At 37.6% G+C, this 19,404-nt stretch overlaps 1 protein-coding gene across 7 annotated transcripts in view; it reads left to right on the top strand.

The window, feature by feature from the left end:
• LOC149227305 (uncharacterized) overlaps positions 1–19,404 on the top strand; it is a 68,667-nt gene that overhangs the window by 19,227 nt on the left and 30,036 nt on the right. For 5 of the 7 annotated variants that reach the window (XM_089377752.1, XM_089377751.1, XM_089377747.1 and 2 more), the window contains 2 exons: positions 10,438–12,261; positions 12,603–12,689. In XM_089377752.1, the coding sequence (XP_089233878.1) occupies positions 10,498–12,261; positions 12,603–12,689 (1,851 nt within the window). In that variant the 5' untranslated portion in view covers positions 10,438–10,497. The remainder of the gene's footprint in view (positions 1–10,437; positions 12,262–12,602; positions 12,690–19,404) is intronic. The other 2 variants (XM_089377750.1, XR_016247775.1) reach the window with 2 other exon arrangements.

Genomic DNA, 19,404 nt, shown 5'->3' with positions numbered 1-19,404 from the left:
TAGCGAATATTAAACCGAAGCGAAACGAATAAAAAACCCAAGCAAATGATAAACTGAAGCAAAAAATATTAAACCCAATTGACTTGTATTATAAACCAAAGACATAAATATTCAACCCCTTAAATAAACAAGTTTGAGCAAAGTTCACCACTGTAGTTTTTCGATAATAGAAGCATTTTTACAATGCACAACTCGGTTATGGTAGACTATGGTTCACTATGGTGACTATAAAGCCAAGGGGTTGGAAAAAATCCTTCTCTTTACATTATCAATCAATAGGGTTAGTAAAAATGTAATAAAAATATTACTACTATAGCATTAAAAACCAAAGCGAATAAAAGTAAACCCAATGAACAAATATTATAAACCCAAGTTATATAAACCCAAAGATAAATATTATAAACCCTTAAATGAACATGTAAAACCTAAAAGATTCGCACAATCCTTCAAACACTAAGAAATGTTGGCTTGTAACAAATGGATGACTTGCCAAATATGATGGAGCTCGGCAGGGACCACGAGATGGCTCCAAGTGAGGCAGGAACGGAAGACCATGAATTGCAGGAGATTCTAGAGAGGGAGAATTTAGATCTAGAAAATTTTCTGGAGTAGGGAATCATTAAAGGGGTTGAATCTTTTCCAAAAGCTGAGTTTGACAAGGTTCAACAGCTCTTCCTCTGGAGATCACAAAAAAATTGATCTGGAGTCAAAAGAAACCATGACAGCCAGGAGAATAGGGGAGTGAAAACGATGGAAGATACACTGGTTCTTTCTACAAAGAACACGGGTAGGAAAAGAGGAAGGAAGAAACATAATGAGCTACTGTCCGAATGTGGAAAACTTATGATTAACTCAGGTAAGATGAAGGATCTTACCAGTTACTCCTTTACAAACCTTTCTTAATGAAGCTTCCAACCTGGAACATTAGGGGTCTAAGAAGTAAAAGGAAACAAAGAAACTTTAGTAATCGAATAAAAGAAGAAAAATCAGATACGATTTTTATTCAGGAAACCAAATGTTCGATGGATAAGATCAGAGAGACACAGAAAATGGTTAATCAAGTATGAGTATCTAGAGGTAAAAGCAGATAACTTGGCGGGTGTAAGGATCATGTTCCAGACTGTATATATTTTTTTTTCAACAGCAAAATGCAACTAAAAGGGAAATACATTAGGATTTCATTTCAAGAAACATATCATAACATTTTCATATTTTTAACTAAGATCAATAGTAATGAAATACATATGTACCGTTCACCAGAAGGCGAGACTCCACTTGCTCTGCTATTGCTGGTATTTCCTTGTAGCTGGTCACCTCCGCGAGTGAATGTTGACGCACTTGATCCGAATGCGAAGACCCACCGGTTAAATATTGTATTATAACCGGTTATAATCGCAAGGTTCACGTCGATATGAAAATATTGTATTATAACCATAGACACCGAATGTTCCCGAACCCCCACCCACACCTACTGGTAACCCTAAAGACAACTGGTGCCACAATATGCAGAAGGTTCCCGATTCGCCAGCTGTAGTTTCCGGTCAGAACAAAACAACAACCAATGATGTCTCCACTGTCGTTCGCAGGGTTACCGATCGAATGGCTCTTGAAAATCTACACGACTTAGGGTTACTCAACCCTACCCCATCCACCGCTCCAACTTCTCATTCACACCATTTTTTCCCTCAGCCGATGCTCTGTTATCTCTAGTCATACAGTTGATCCCCAATGACACAGAGGCAGCACATAGCTTGTTTCTCAACCCTACCCCATCTGCCTCCAACTTCTCATTCACGCTAAGTTTCCCACAACCAATGCTCTGCCATCTCTGTTGATACAGTCAACGCCTGAGCGTGCAGAGGGAGCACAATGCTCGTTTGACCATGGTCAATAGTTGTTAATGTTGTTTCACCATGGCTATCACTCGTTAACGTTTCTTTCACCACGACTGTCAGTCGTTTCACCATAGTGTTGAATGCTTCAACTATGGCATAGATTCAACATCACTCACGGCATCGTGGTTGAGCTCCAGAAATATGGAAAAACCCTAAGGCCATGCAGACAATACGTGAACTTCAGTTTTCCATAGGTAAGAATACACTTCTCAACGAACTAGGTTTATAACCGTTCTTGGAAATCTTTTAATTTTTGAACATATAGGGTTTTGAATCGCTATTGTGTTGTTCTCTCAGCCTCTCTTTCTTGCTTTTTAGGTCGCAGAGTACTTCCAGAGAGCCCTATAAAAATTAGTCGACCAGAACAAGTTTCGACTCCAGGGAACGAATCCCTCTAGCCGCTTACATTTGTGACTCTGTTTTCTTAGAGAGGCACCCAATTTCTTGCCTCACATTTTTCTTTTGATATCTTAAGCCCTCATATTATTAATTAGCAAATTCCCTGTCTTTGCTATGCAGGTATGGTTGTCGGCTCGTTCCCAGCTGTGCCTCTCCTTCTCAGATCAGCCAAGTTCTTAATAATATGAGCTTGTTGCTTCTTTTCTTCAACTTTTCTTTCTTGGTGGATCGTAGACACCACTATCTATTCTCCCATTGTAAAAGAATGCCTTATCCAAGGGTAGTTAGGGTTTACTAGACAATTGTTTACTGAAACAACATGATTATTTTCATACTTTCCATATGTTTCTATTAAATGTTATGCTAGAAATGTTATGTTCAAAATATTTTGAATATGTTTCTATTAAATGTTACAGAACAATACTTTCAAAACTCTAAGGGTTTCTGCTTCATTTATCAGTTAATTGAAATAGAGTTGCATGTATTCTTTCGACTATCTGAGAATTTCGTCATTTTTTGTATTTCACAATTTTTCTTAAAGATGTCGACAACGCAGTAAATTTTTATTGTTGCGGTTCTCTATAGTTTAGGAATTTGAAAAATCCCATAACCACAACATCATTATATATATCGAGTCTATGAAAGTCATGAGGTCTGATGTTTAACCTATTTTTGACCTGAATGTTTTCGAGCTCAATGTTTTGAAGCTGATTGTTTAAAACAAAAATTCTTCAAATATCTACATTACAATATTGTTAAAACCCTAAGGGTTTCTTCTTCATTTATCGCTTTGTGTAATTGTGCACTTTAGAAATTTCAAAAAATCCCATAACCACAACCTCACTATATATATGGGGTTTATCAAAGTCTTTAGCTCCGAGTTTTAACTTGTTTTGGACCTGAATGTTTTCCACCTGAATATTTACAAAATTTATATTTGATATATTTACGGTACATTATTTTCAAAACCCTCAGGGTTTCTGCTTCATTTATCGCTTAACTCAAATAGACTTCCTGTATTCTTTCGACTATCTCATATTTTGGTAATTTTTTTTTCGTTAGACATCTTGGTTAAAGATTTTGACAATACAACTATTTTTTATCATTGTGGTACTATGTAGTTTAGCAATTTCAAAAATCCCATAACAAAAACCTTGGACATCTAAGAGAACCGGGGATAGTTTTTCCAGGTTGTTGCCTAGCTAGCCGAGTCTGGTAACTAACCCAAGTCTCTACAGAGGCTAATGAAATGCTCACATGGCTCATGGACCTTATGTTGACACTCACACATCATTTTCCATTACAGAAAAAATTAAAAAACAATTTAGCTATTTCTTATCTGTAACACCCTCCTCCCACATCTACCCAAGTAATTGGCCAACCGGGGTACATGCGATGAGAGACTACTATTATTGGATTCAACCTCCTATGTGACCTTAAGGAAATGGAATCGACAGAAACACAACATAAAAACCTTCCACATCAGCTACAGGACCCCTAAGAACCATGCCAACACTTTAGGTAGCTTGCCCCTGGGTCCCACTGAAGCTTATGATCACTTTCCCTCTAGACGCTCTCCTGCTAGGGGCATGCCAATATCTAGGGACCTCTGGACACTCTCACAGCCCTGTATGCCAACGTCCAGGGACTAATTTTTCTAGTTATGTGCCAACGTCCCTGGGATTTGAGCCACTTTTTTCGGCCCAAAGCCCAGGTCACTGCCCAGAATGGAATGATATCTTAAGAGCAGTAAAATAACAGGGAAACAATGGAGTAGAAGCAACTAGTTAAACAAACCCTTAACTAGACCCCTACTAGCCATGACAGAGATTTTGTCAAACATATCACAAACATGTAATCTACAGGTGTAAACAACAGAATTAAGAATAGGGATTTCTATGTGATAATTGATAAAAACCATTGTTCCCTCATGTCATTTGCTGCATTATCATCTATTAGGTCATAGATACATTGTCCATTCATTTACAAGTAAAAACACACTAAGAGCCATACATAGATGTTGTCATAAAACATACATATAACCAACATAGTGACAATAGAAATACCATAAAAATATCAGCCATAAAATCCACATATAAACCAATACATTTACACATGAGGACCAAGGGAATGAATTTCTCATTAATGAATGCAAAACCAACTAGAGATGGGACTACCACATTCCACCCGACCATAGATTGGCTGAGCCAAGTCTCTCTTCAGCCAATCACCCCCATGTCATATTCTAAGCATGAATGTGGGACTCATAACTGTAGGTTTTAACCCTTTACAGAAATTACCTGCATATGAATTCTAAAAACATAAAATAAATAACAGCAAGAGCATAAAACATAAAATATATATAAACAAAGATTTTCCCCAAGATCCCAAAATCTGGACTACCAGATTAATTTTTCATTATATTTCTTTCAATGTTACAATACATATATATACATGTCGAAGCATCCATAAACCCCAATCCATTAACCTTGGATTAGAACATAACCGTAGTTCACTTGGTTGGATCTACAAAATACCATGGAATGAAAACCATCATGCCCAAAACCATGTGCGAAATCCATGCACAAAACCATAGGTAGCACCACCCACCTAATATAGGGTCCAAAAAAAATTTCTTGGGGCGCTGCCCCGAACCCCTTGCAAGGGGGCTACCACCCCCTTGCTTACCCCCCAAAAAAGGGGGTAGCAGCACCCCACACAACATATAAGGGGGGCCTTCCAACCCCTACCCTCTCTCCCTCCCACGTGGGGTAGTCGTGCAAACAATATAACACAACCCAACATTCTCCCACTTGTTGTTTTCTTTCCACAGGGGGCCACAAGAGAGCTTAATCATTGATCTAGCCCTGCAATGCCCATTGTTTCTCTACACCAAGAGAACTTCTCAATTCTCACAGACATTTTCAATGCATTTGCAGTATTCTTCAAAGTGTCCACCTTTACCAACAACGCCTTTTTGTCCTCAATCATATTCCTCACAAAGTGATACTGAACAACAATGTGCTTTATCTTTGAATGATAAGCAAAGTTCTTTGCCAATAAAATTGCACTTTGGTTATCACAATCTATCCTTATAGCTTATTGTACTAACCCCATACTTTAACACAATCTCTGCAAACAAACTGCTTCCTTGCTTGCATGAGTGGCTACCATGTATTTTGCCTCTGTAGTTGAAAGTGCCATTACAGAATGTCTCTTACTCATCCAACTCACTGTACTTCCAAATAGGTTAAACACATACCCACTTGTAGATCTTCTCTAATCCAAATCTCCAGCCGAGTCCGCATCAAAAAATCCATAGATGTCCCCAACTCTGTCCAATCCTAGTCTTCCTTGAAAGCACAAAACATAATCACTAGTGCCACGCAAATATCTGAAAACCCACTTCACTACTATCCAATGCTCTTTTCATAGTTTTGACATAAACTTGCTCAATACTCCCATTGTATGTGTAATGTCTAGTTTAGTACATACCATTTCATACATCAGGCTACCGACTGCACTTGCATATGGAACACGAGAAATGTCCTCTTCCTCTTCTTGTATCTTGGGACACTGTTCAACAAATAACTTTACACCTACAAAAATAGGAACCTTCATCGATTTACTATCCTGCATATTAAACCTCTACAATATTGTCTTGACATACTTCTTCTGGTTTAACCAAAGCTTCCTCTTTTCCCAATCTCATTTAATTTCCATGCCAAAAATATAGTTTGCAGCACCAATATCTTTAATGTCGAACTTGGAGGACAATTGAGTCTTCAAATCCTGGGTAATTTCTTTTTCATTTCCAACCAGCAACATATCATCCACATACAAGACCAGATAAATAAAACAGTGACCAATTAATTTAAAATACACACAATGATCTGCTTTGATTCTGGTGAAGTCAAGTCCCCATATAAATGTATCAAATTTTTGATGCCACATCCTTGGTGATTGTTTTAACCCATACAGAGACTTTTTTAACATGCATACTAGTTCTTTCTTACTCTTCACCACAAAGCCTTCAGGTTGCTTCATGTAGATCTCTTCTTCTAGATCCCCATGAAGAAATGTTGTCTTCACATCCATCTTCTCTACCTCAAATCAAAAGTAGTAACAATAGATAAAAGTAATATAATAGAAGTTACCTTGGAAACAGGAGAAAAAATATCACCAAAATCAATTCCCGACACCTGGGAATAACCTTTTGCTACCAACCGATCTTTGTATTTCTCCACCTTTCCTTCTTCATTCTTCTTCTTCTTGAACATTCATTTGTTGCCAATAGATTTCCTTCTAGTTGGCAACTCCACGAGATCCCAAGCCTCATTTTTGTGCAAAGATGCCATTTCATCAACCATGGCCTCTTTCCAGAGTTTTCAATCCGTTGAATCTACTGCTTCCCTCATAGTTCTGGGATCATCATCAGTAATAGATAAAGAAAAATTTGAACAGAAAACAGATGGACTATACTTTTTTGGCTGCCTTCTTTCTCAAATTGATCTCATTGCAGTCGGAGTTTGTGGCTCTTCATCTTCTAATTCCTCTTCTGAGTCTGATTCTTCCTCCTTTAGCTCAAACTATATCTTCTCAGGCTCATTTGGTAGGACTTCATGTTTAATAACATATTTCACTCTCTAAACACCACATCTCGGATGTACACAACCTTCCTTGTTTCTTGGTTCCAAAGCTTATAACCTTTTAAACCATCCTTGTACTCAATAAAGATGCATTTTTTAGATTTACTATCGAACTTTGTTCGTTTTTTCATTGAAACATGTACATATGCATCATATCCAAATACCCTTAGATGTGAAAGAGAAGGTTTCTTACCAGACCATACCTCTTGTGGAGTCTTATCCTCCAACGCTGATGGTGCACTGATGAAGGTGATCTGTTGACCTCGTAACATGTAGTCTCCACCACCTCTTGCCAGAATTCTATCCTAATACGGCACCACTGAGCATGCTTCTTGCCCTTTCCATCAACGTCTTGTTCATTCTTTCTGAAACTCCATTTTTCTTAGGTGTGTATGGAGTAGTCTTCTGCCGTGCTATACCACACTTCTTACAAAGCTCTTCAAATTCCATCTTGCAAAAATCTCCACCGTTATCTGTCCTCAACACCTTTATCTTCTTCTCTGTCTGGTTTTCCACCAGAGCCTTAAATTATTTAAACCTGTCAAAGACTTTAGATTTCTGCTTGTGGAAATATATCCATGTATTCCTTGAGAAGTCATCTATAAATGATACATAGTGCATAAATTTTCCCAGTGATGGAACCGAGACAGGTCCAAACACATCACTTTGCACAAGCTATAATGTATGTTTCACCCTCTTACCACCAAGGGAAACTCACCCGATTCTGCTTCCCATATACATAATTTTCACATAAATCAAAATCCAGAGAGCTATTAGACATACCTTCTATCATACCTTTACCATGAAGTATTTGAAGGACCTTCTGTCCAATATGTCTAAGCCTTTGATCCCATAGCATGGTCTTTTCTCCAGAGATCACTAGATTTTCTGCTCCACTTCCAGGAACCATAGAACTATTGCACCCATCAATAACAGTGCTACCTTGAAGCTTGTAGAGAGTTCCAACCCGAACTCCCCACATCAATACCAGTGCTCCCTGAACCATCTTGCAGGTATCTTTCTCGAACTCTATTTTTACACCTGCATCATCCAGCTTGCTTACAGAAATCATATTTCTGGCCAATGCAGGAATATGCAGAACACCCGAAAGTGTTCTAATCCTTCCACCTTGCAACTTCAACTTGACTTTTCCACGACCAACAAGTCTAGCCTTCCTTTGATCCCCTAAGAAGACATCGTTGCCATCATATTTCTCATACTCGCAGAACCACTCTCTATGGGGAGTGAAGTGAAAGGATGCACCTGATTCAATCAACCATGCCTCATGATCTACATGTGTACTTGAAGAAGAAGCCAAGTACACATCCCCAACTTCATTTAAGGTGGTTTTCGCCTCTGTAGAAGGAGCATCATCAGAACCCTTTCCTTTCTCAAGAGATTTATATTTACAATCCCTTTTGAAGTGCCCTTCCTTTCTGCATTTTGAGCACACCTTTACAGGTTTTCTTGGAGATTTAGATCTCCCTCTAGATTTAGATCTCCCTCTCGAGGATTTATTTTTGTTTTTGTTCTAGGATCACCCTCGTACAAAGAACGCATCACCATTATGACCCTCCATATTTTTTTGTCTCATCTCCTCCGACAACAAAGATGAGACTATTTCATCAAACTACAAGGCAGTTGCATTGCTACCTATTGCAACAACTAGACTATCCCACGAATCTAGTAGAGAACAAAAAAACTGATGCGCTTATCTTCATCTGAAATTTTAATATGAACAGATAATAACTGGCTTACCATAGTATTAAATGCATTCATATGCTCTGTCACTAAGTCTCCATCTTTCATCCTCAGGTTATACAACTTTTTTCGTAGGAACATTTTATTCACTGGAGACTTATATTGGTACAAAGTCCCTAACTTGTCCCACAAAGCCTTCGCTGAAGCTTCCCCTGATACATTCAGCAATACTATTGTGCTCTTTTCCTTCTGAGCCAACTTCGCCTGGTCTTCAACTGACATTGTTGTTGGTTTAGTACCTGGATCTACCGCGATCCACTGATCTTTATCCACTAGTAGATCCTTCATCTTGAGTTTCCACAAATCAAAACTCCGACCATTAGATTTCTCTATCTCTATCTTTCCACTGCTCGCCATCTTCTTTCAATACAAAAATCGATCTCGTAGATCTCCCACTGAACATGGTCTACCATAGGCCCGAGCAAAAAACCCCTTAGCAACAAAGGTGTCTCCTTGAAGCCAAAAAAACTCTGATACCAAATGTAGGTTTTAGCCTTGTAAAACAATTACCTACATATGAATTCTAAAGACAAAAAATAAACAATGGTGAGAGCATAAAACATAAAACAAATATAAATAGATATTTTCCCCTGGATCCCAAAATGGGGACTACCAGATTGATTTTTCATTATTATTATTCCTTTCAATGTTACAATACATATATATACATGTCGAAGCATCCATACACCCCAATCTATTAACCCTGGATTAGAACTTAACTGTAGTTCCCTTGACCAGATTTACAAAATACCATGGACTGAAAACCATCATGTCCAAAACCATGTGCGAAATCCATGTAGAAAACCATAGGTAGGTCCGCCCACCTAATATAGGGTCCAAAAAAATTCCTAGGGGATTTTCTTGGATCCCATGCAGGGGGGCTACCGCTCCCCTACTTACCCCGTGACAAGGGTGGTAGCCACCCCCCATGATCCCCCGGCAATGCCTGTGGAGCCCCTATGCATTGGGTAGTCATGGAAAGAATATAACACAACCTAGCAATAACCAAACAAGAATGGATGCTACCTGAGTTCTCCTCCAACATCGTGAGGATTTTTAGTGCCTCTTAATCTCTTAGGCTTTATCGTAATCCACAATAAGATCTAGGTATCACTAGGCCCTACACCGAGACCCACTCTCCAAGCTTTACCGTACATCCCATCCCGGGACTACTAGGTCCAACGGAGAGAAATCCACCTCTTGGCTTTACCGTATATATGACCATTCACCGGCAAGGATTCCTAGGTCCACCGAGGCACACAATCCTGGCCTTACTACAATCCAAAACGCTAGTAGTAATGCCTTCTTACCAACATCACTTCTTTTTTTGCAATATCCAAAAGAAATTAACATTCTCATTACCCCCTAGTGTTCAAATGTTTCAATTTCAAATATAATTTCAATATTCAAATTCAATTTCCAAGATCTCATATTTGACATATAAATATCCATATTTTCATTTGATTTTTTCCAATTTTGAATATTTGAAATGCATATTTTTCAATATTATCAACTTTAAAACTTCTATTATATATATATATATATATTTATATATATAATTATTAATAAACCCATTTTTTTTGTAAATTTTGTAATATTTCCAACATTCATAATATTCTTAAATTTTGTTATTCTACACCAAATTGGTGTATGAGAACCCCTTTGTTTGTTTGATTTCCACCTTTCTTCCATTTTTATCCTAACTATGAATGCCATTTGTATGATTGTTTCAGCCAGACTAGTCGTTATTTGGGATACACCCTCCTCAAGGCAGCGTCTTCGGTGTAATTGATATGGAAAACGAAGTGGACGTTACAATTCTTCCCAGGACGGAAGATCTGGTAGCCTGGCTTGTTTGGTTGGTTCCAGTTATATTTTTGCTGTTATGGGATGTGTGGAAGGCGTGGAAGAGGAGGGCTCCCTGGATTCCAGGACAAGCACTTGTGCTCGGCGCCCTTATTATTCAATTGCTCTCTTTCGTCGATTATTCGCGTATGAGCGGAAGACTTATGATGTGTGTGCTCATTGCTTATTTGCTTCCAGTAATGGCCCGTTCCGGCTCTGTTACGGTGGGGAGCGACCTTACAGCATTGGCATTGAGTGTAACATTCCATGTTGTCTCTGTGGTTCGGTCTGTTTGGAAAGTGGAGAAGCGAAATGAATCGTTGAGTGCTCTTGCTGCATCATCCGAAGGGTTTGACCGAATAATTTCCACTATCCTAATCTTAGCGGTTATATATTTGCTTGTGCTGTTAATGAAGGCGGTCATGAGCGGTAGAACCATTTGTAGGATCAGGTCGCAAAAGATTCCTTCAGCACTCTCGTGTTGTTGTACTCCATGTGATAGGCCGAGTTATAATGATATTAAGGATCACGTCCTCAAATGTTGGCTTGTGGCGCGTCTCTACCAACCTGATTATGTCTTGGTCAGAACAGGTTTATGTTCAAGGGCCTTCACAGTTGTGACAGTTTGCATTGGGGTCCACGTCATTAAGCAGACATACCTTCAATTTACAGATAATGAGTCACTCAATAGTGTGACTAAAAGAACGCTGGTTCAGTTTGTGATTGTTGGTCAGTGTGTAATCGTCCTAATAGGATGGATCGTCCTTCTTGTCAGATGTGTGACTTCTCACATGCAGGGTATTGAAGATGTGCAGATTCATCTCAACACATACTTACCAAAACATATCAAAATACGTGTTAACCCATATGTTAAATCAATAGCAGTGGTTGACAAATGTCAATTTTCCAAGTACGAAGAGACTTTGAAGATGTTACTAATTCCAGGAGAGAGTGCCTCGAGCCTGTGGATAGCCAATCAATGGGGCTTCAGGAAAGTAGAAAGGTGTATGGACCAAGGCCAAGAAGACGGTAAGCGCAGTCCCTGTGAATTGATTTGCTTACTAAGGTCCCAAACAGTGACCACGGAAGGTGAAGTTGGAATATCTGCTAAAGAAGCAAAGGCGCATTTGCAGCAAGCTAACAAAAACTCGTGGAAGAGGACAGCAGTCTCATTGATCCATTTTATGATTTACTTTTATGACGGCAGTGATGATTCTGTACCTATTGAAAATGCTATGCAATGTTACATTCAAGGATGGGAATACATGAACTTTGTTGACGGTTTAAATGAGGAAGTCAAATCACTCGGTCGGCAAGCCGATAAAGAGTTCGACAGTCTCCAGCACAGTTGGCATAAACGTGCGCAGCCTGAGATGCTGGAGACGAAGATCAAACAGCCACTAAGAGACCAATTGGAAAGTCGTTCCAACGAGGAACGACGTAATCTGCAGAATTTCAGGGACTCGACGGAAGTTGCAAATAATTGCTTGTTCGAAACATGGACAGTCATCGATCCTTATTTATCAGCTCCCCAAATTAATAAAATCCATCTGTTACAACGCGTATTGGCAAAAGTTTATTTTGTTTACATGACAGAAGACGTCAACAAAGCAGTTCTTCAAAAGTGCAGTAAATTGGCTGAAGAGGGCATGGAAGAAGAAATATTGCATGTGGCCTTTTTATCAGCTAAAGCACAGGGAGTACTGGATAAGGTACAAATTAATTAATGTAAATCTATATGTTAATATCATTTATTTATTTTAATTTATCCATTTTTCAGGAAAAGTACATCTCTGGATATCTTTCATTGTATTTTAGAAGAATTATTTCATATATATATATTACTATTTCTATTTTGTTAAGATTATTTTTAAATTTAATTTATAGATATAATTGAACTCAATTACTTTATACATATTATTCTAAAGCTACTATAAATAATAAAAAATAAAGAAAACTTATTTTCCATTATGAATTTATTTTTAATTTTATATTAATTTAACCTATTCAAATTTATATTACGTGGATTGGATTTATTTTGTTTATTCTACAGGTTCGCGAACGAAACGACCGAGTTGAACTCCCACACAACACTGATCAGGGATCGATTAGCTCACCCATTCAAACTGAAATTGAACTGGTAAGTAGGATAGAGTAACTGTCACTGATCAGCTTCTATCTGTTACGTCAATTAATACAGCCAAGTGCGTAAATGTTGCTAATCACAGTAGATCAATGTTCTAAATATATTTTCTGCTTCATCAAGCTTGATGTCTACCCTCTACACTAAATTCATTGCCTTCAATATATTTTCTTCAGCATTAGTCTTGATGTCTGCCCTCTCTATTAAAATCATTTTAAAAATTAGCATATATTACAGTGTATTTATTTATTTTAAGTGAGATAAAAAATGTATCTCCAAAATTTTGATCAAATTATCAGCGTTTCAATATTCCAACATAATGCATATCACTTTTATAACTTATACTTATAATGGGTTTTCAAATAGAAGTTATAATTTTTTTGCCACCTTATTTGATTACAATGGTGTATGTTATGACATTTTTGTAGAAGTGATAGAATTTCTAGATAAAACAAGGAAGAAGACACCTTTAGCAAAGAATCCATAAAATTTTGAAAAAAAAAGGGTAAGAAGAGCTAAAGAAGAAAAAATTTATGCTTGTACAAACTGCACTTCATACCCAAAACAAAGGAATCCAATGGTACATTGATAGTGAATTTTCAAGCCACGTGACAAGAGAAAGTATTTCACTTTGGAAAAAGTTCATGAAGGTAGTGTGATATTTGGAAATAATGCTACCGCAAGGATAACTTGAAAAGGTACTCTTAGTCTCAATAATGGAAAAAGTTCATGAAGGTAGTGTGATATTTGGAAATAATGTTACCGCAAGGATAACTTGAAAAGGTACTCTTAGTCTCAATAATGGAAAAAGTTCATGAAGGTAGTGTGATATTTGGAAATAATGCTACCGCAAGGATAACTTGAAAAGGTACTCTTAGTCTCAATAATGGAAAGACTAAAACAACAATATCATATATGTTGAAGGTTTGAATCATAATTTTTTTCATGTAAGTAAAATGTGTGATCAAGGACACATTCTCACATTTTATTGTCAAGGTTGTGAGATAAGGAAGTCATGCATAGGAAAATTAGTTGTATATACAAATAAAAAATAAAATAGTGTATATATTCTTAATGAGACAAAGGGAGAAAAATGTTGTATGGTACTACTATATTAAAGCTAGTTATGACATATAAGAATGGGCCATATGACAACATCAAGGCCATACACTATGCAACTAGTAGGATTGGTTGCATAGTCTCAAGCTGCATCAAAATAAGCTCTATTGCAAGTAGTGAAAAGAAGATTCCTATCTGAAGGGAACCCTTGAATTTGGCTTGTGGTACTAAAGAGGTGAATATTTTACTCTAGTAGAATATATGGATGCAGATTGGGTAGGGAGTGCTAGATGATAGGAAACATACAAGTGGAGGAGCATTCTTTCTGGGCGACAATCTAGTGTCTCGATTGGTCAAGAAATAATCTTCAGTTTCTTGATCCAAAAGAGAGGCCAAGTATATATCATTAGCATCATGTTGCACATAAGTTCTTTTGATGAAGCAAACACTGAGAGATATTAAGGTAGAGTATGATCATCCAATTTCAACACTTTGTGACAACAAAAGCACAATAAATATTTCAAAAGGAAACGACCCAAGGGACCCAGGAGAATTCCGACACAACACTGATCAGGGATCGATTAGCTCACCCATTCAAACTGAAATTGAACCGGTAAGTAGGATAGAGTAACTGTCACTCATCAGCTTCTATCTGTTACGTCAATTAATACAGCCAAGTGCGTAAGTGTTGCTAATCACAGTAGATCAATGTTCTAAATATATTTTCTGCTTCATCAAGCTTGATGTCTACCCTCTACACTAAATTCATTACCTTCAATATATTTTCTTCAGCATTAGTCTTATGTCTGCGCTCTCTATTAAAATCATTTTAAAAATTAGCATATATTACAGTGTATTTATTTATTTTAAGTGAGATAAAAATTGTACCTACCTCACTATGGAGAATAGAGGAGAGGATCCATGTGGGGGCTGTGTAAAGTGCATGACTAGTTAGGAATAATTCAAAGATGTAAAATTTTCATATCCCTACGGCAGGTACAAGACTTTCCAAAACATCTATTGCTGGCTAGAAGAACTTCACATGTACTTGATGTGGGAATTATCAAAATTCTCATTGGAAGCAAGTGCAATCTAATGAAGGCAAGATAGGTTCTTGTAGACAAGATAGGTTCTTGTAGAGGACAAAGCTCGATGTGGTTGAGACATTTATAAACACAACTAGAATGGGCCATTTGACTTACAGTATTCGAGTCAACTATGGTGGCCATGAGTGAATGAAATTATTAGCAATGAGATAAATGGGCCCATCAATATGGTTGTAGGAGAAATTAATGTGAGAAATGCATTAGTCGATAGTACTGTAGGGGATCAGGTGAAGGTACAACTAGGGATAGGGTCACATGAGGAGAGTCATAGTGAAAAGGAAGCGTGGAACCTTCTTAGATATTCTATGGTAAACTACTATGGGAGTCTCATTGGAACGATTGTTGCAAAGGATCCTACCAATCACACCATCAGGATTTTATACCTTAAGGAGTGGAGTTTATACTCCAAGGAGAGAGTGATATCGTCAGGAATTATATGTTGCAGTTACAATTTTTCACACTTATTGGGAGCATGTGCTCCAATGCCCAACAACAATTGGCGAAGATCACAACGATGTTATAGAAGCTTGAGAATTCCTAGCATAGGACATCGTGAGTAGTGGAATGAAGAGATTATGGAACAATGTTGTATCGATTACAAAATACAACATGTGATAGAGATCGAGGGCTTGCATGTTTTATGCCATAGGAAATCATGGTCGAGAGCCATGGAAATATATGTCAAGGATGCTCGCAAAGGGTTTGGAAAAATGTTTCAATGAGATGATGGTTTTATTGGTGAGATGTAGCCATGAAAATTATCTCTAAATAGAAGAGTATGAGGCTCGAAGCATGTTAAGGTGAGAGGATTGTAACATAAATGTTGGATCAATAAAAAAAATGTCATAATGGAGTCAAATTTTCAAATTGCATGTAAATAGGCATACTATTGTAAGACCTCGTAAGGCATGCGTAACCCTGGGAAATTTCTAGTAAAATCTAGTGTTAGAACTAGGTGATAAGGAGCACGATAACTTGGGTATAGACTTTGAGGGGGACAAGGGATAGAGTGAACGAGGCTAACTCACTTGGATGATTTGGTTGGATTTGGTCAAGGGAAATCCCAAGTTAAGGTTTAAGGGGGGAATTGTTAGGTAAAATTGACTCAAGGAAAGAGTCAATGTTGATTAGGTCAACAGTAGTGGTTTTGAGCCCATGGTTTTTTGGTTTCCCATGGTTTTGTGCCCATGGATTCATGAGTGAAGCCTTTAGAAGCCTAGGTGAAGACTCTATTGTAATGGACCAAGGGATGTGAGTGGTGAAGGATCACTTGGCTGACTTGGCCAATGGTTTTGCCAACGAATCTAATGGAATTCCCTTAGCTGGGATTTTCCCAGTGTTCAGGTTTTCCCAGGGTAAACATGGTGTTATGTTTGCATGTTTGAGTTTTGTTGCTATGTTAATGTTTTTCTCAGTAAATTTGGTTTTATCTTAGACATAAGCTAAGACTTTGACCCTACCTTTCTAACCTACTTTCCTTGGAAAAAATTCCGGGACTAATCATCGAAGGTTTCAAACCTTGGAATATGCTTGGAAGATTTATTAAAAGCATAGAAATTTGGGGATTGCCTTGAAAATTTAAGGATTAACTCATTAAATTTATAGAGTTATGTAGCAGATGTTTGGAAATTCAAGGATTGACCAATTGCATTTCTAGATCTGTATGGAACAAGTTTGTAAATTTGGGGAACAAAGTCATTGGCTTCATCCCTTGGTCAAATGGATGACACGGGGGCCATGACTTGGAGCTAGTTGGAGGGAGTTTCAAGTTATCAAGTTATTATTATCAAGACATTTGGATATTGTGCCCTATCGGTTAGGTATTTCACTACCTAGAATCCCTGATACTAATAGAACCCACATTGTTGAACAATTAACAGAGATTGGAAGATTTTGGGACTGGTCAAGTGATGGATCAAGACATTGGGTATTTGGTGTTAGTTAAACCCCAAGAAACAATTGACATGAAACCACTGACACTAACAGAATATGACATATATGTCAATTAAAATAGACCAAATGTTTGGGGGATGAAAATTAATAGATATCAACAATCAAGCATCAGGCATATGGTGGTCATGTATCAAGAGAGAAAAACTCTGGTAGTTAGGGTTTACTCTCTATATATAATAATCCTAATACAAATTCTATGTGAAAAATATGGTGATATGGAATTTCCATGAGGCATGCCATGTGGCAAGTAATGTGGTAAACTGACATGGGATAATATTTCCATGTCTCGGCCATGTGGCAACTGACTTAGTGAGAATACATGGTATGGCATGGATCAGATTGCACAACAGGAGGCCAAGTGATAGGAAATGGCTAGAGGTGACATGGGTGAATTTTTTTAGATATTAGGATGTTGTTCCATTTAGTATCAAGTGTGAGGAGGTTGAGCATTGGTAGTTCAAAACTCTGATATCGGGCTTTCCTCCCGACAATTTCGAAGCCTAATAAGAGCCTGATGTGGTAGATGTTGATGTGGTGAGTCAAAGTACACCCAAGGGGTTTCCATGTGTTAGCTATGTGGTCGGGGATGTTGTGAGGTGACATGTCATTATGATGTGGCACCAAGGAAGATATGTGATGATGTGGCATGTTTTTGTCTTGGAAAGCATTGAAACAGATGAACAAGTGGATCTTGAAGAAGAACTCATTGTGCCCTATTTGAAATAAAGAATATTAAGAAAACAAATTTGAAACAAAAGGAGTATCTATAGAAATATAAAGAGGAGTGTCATGATGCAAGATCAAAGATGTCATAAATCCTTGAAGAAAGATAATAGGGTATTATTAGCCTAAAGGTTCAACTACAAGAGGAAAAAATATAGAAGAATTTTATGAGAGTCTAGTTGAAGGAAAAAGAAAAGAATTGCAAGAAGCTAGAAGATAAAATTGTTTCCTTAAGAAAAGAATACTAACACATTAGATGAAATCGTCAGTTGTCAAAAGTCACCATTCATTAAGATTGATCTTGTCTATGGTATGAATAAGAAGAATCCTAAAGAAAATTCAAATTATTTGGATAGAAAGCCACCAAAGAAACTAAATGAATGAAAATATAAAAGCTATGTTTATGTTCTCAAAATATCCATCTAAAATGAAGGAAACATGAATAAATAAAACGAATTCCTACATAAACTTGACCTTTCTCACAATGACAACATTGAAGAATTCATAAGATATTTTCCATCAAGGTGGTTTGCACAACTCGATACTGAAACTCCTTTATTGGTTATTGATTTTCTTGCAATCAATTTGGTCATAAAGCAATATATTGTAGAGCACATGCAAGAAATACTAATGCATGGAACAAAAATAGAAGTACTAATGGGTTTTCAAATAGAAGCTATAATTTTTTTGCCACCTTATTTGATTACAATGTTGTATGTTATGAGTGCAACAACATTGTCACGTCATAAAAAGTCCTAATTTGTAATCCCACTATGCACGGGATGGATGATGTAATGTTTGTGTTTTGACATGTATAAACTATTGTATATCCCCACTTGGGTGGGTGGATGAGTCAAATTTGGTATATCCCCAGTTGATTGGGAGATGGATGTATGTATGAATCTTTGGTGATAGGAAGATCATTGGTGATGTATGTATAGAGTCATGTCATCTTTTTGCAGATCTTGCTTATGCTCAGGGGGGCATGGACTCGATCACAAGAGCTCAATCAACATATCAGAGAATTCAGCTGGTACTCAGGGGGAGCATGACCCTTTTCCCTTGATGACAAAGGGGGGGAATGATTGGTGTTGTTGTTGCCATCAAGTCCAAAGGGGGAGATTACTGGCATTATGATACAGGTGATATAGGTATTGTCCTTGATGGCAACTCACTTAGATGACAGATCATAGTGCAGCAGGTCAATAGCAAAGATTTAATGATCAGAGAAAGGTATACGCAGGTTCACCTTGACAAAGGAGTGTATACACGTGGGTTAACAGACCAAAAGGTGTGTATAACATACACACGCAGTTTCACAGAAGGAAAGGCGCGTACATGTTGGAAAATTAAGTTTTGGTCCGTGGTATTTGGTCCATGGTATTGGTCCAAGGTATCTGGTCCGAAGTATTGACCCCAGGTATTTGGTCCAAGGTATTGGTCCTAAGTGGTTTTGGACCATGGTATTGAGAAAGGCCTAAAACTATAAAAGGAGGAGAAGATCATTAGGCCAAGGAACTCAAGTATTGAATATTTGATGAAGAGCAGGATCTAGTGTACATTGGGTTATGGTGCATAGCTGGATCTGAACCAAGGATGAACCTTAGCGCTTGATGAAGGATAAGATCTAATGATGGGTCAAGATCTTAAGGCTTGAAGTGAAGTATCTTTATGTGGTTTGATCATTTATCTAAATAACTGGTGCATGTTGTAGTCTGTAAATATGATGATCTAGGTATAACTGAAGTCTGGAATTATTGTAATGTTTAAATCATCATTTACAGATCTGTATGCAGGTTCACTTTAGAAAAGGCACGTATACAAGGTGGTTCTGCATATCAAAACAACGTATATATCATAAGTTTGATTTG

This window comes from Pinus tabuliformis, chromosome J (assembly GCF_031772625.1).
Source record: "Pinus tabuliformis cultivar Carrire ecotype Pingquan chromosome J, CPIR1, whole genome shotgun sequence".
NCBI classification, from domain to species: Eukaryota; Viridiplantae; Streptophyta; class Pinopsida; order Pinales; family Pinaceae; genus Pinus; species Pinus tabuliformis.
Note: the sequence above shows the minus strand (reverse complement) of the source record. Positions and strands in the feature narration are given on the sequence as shown.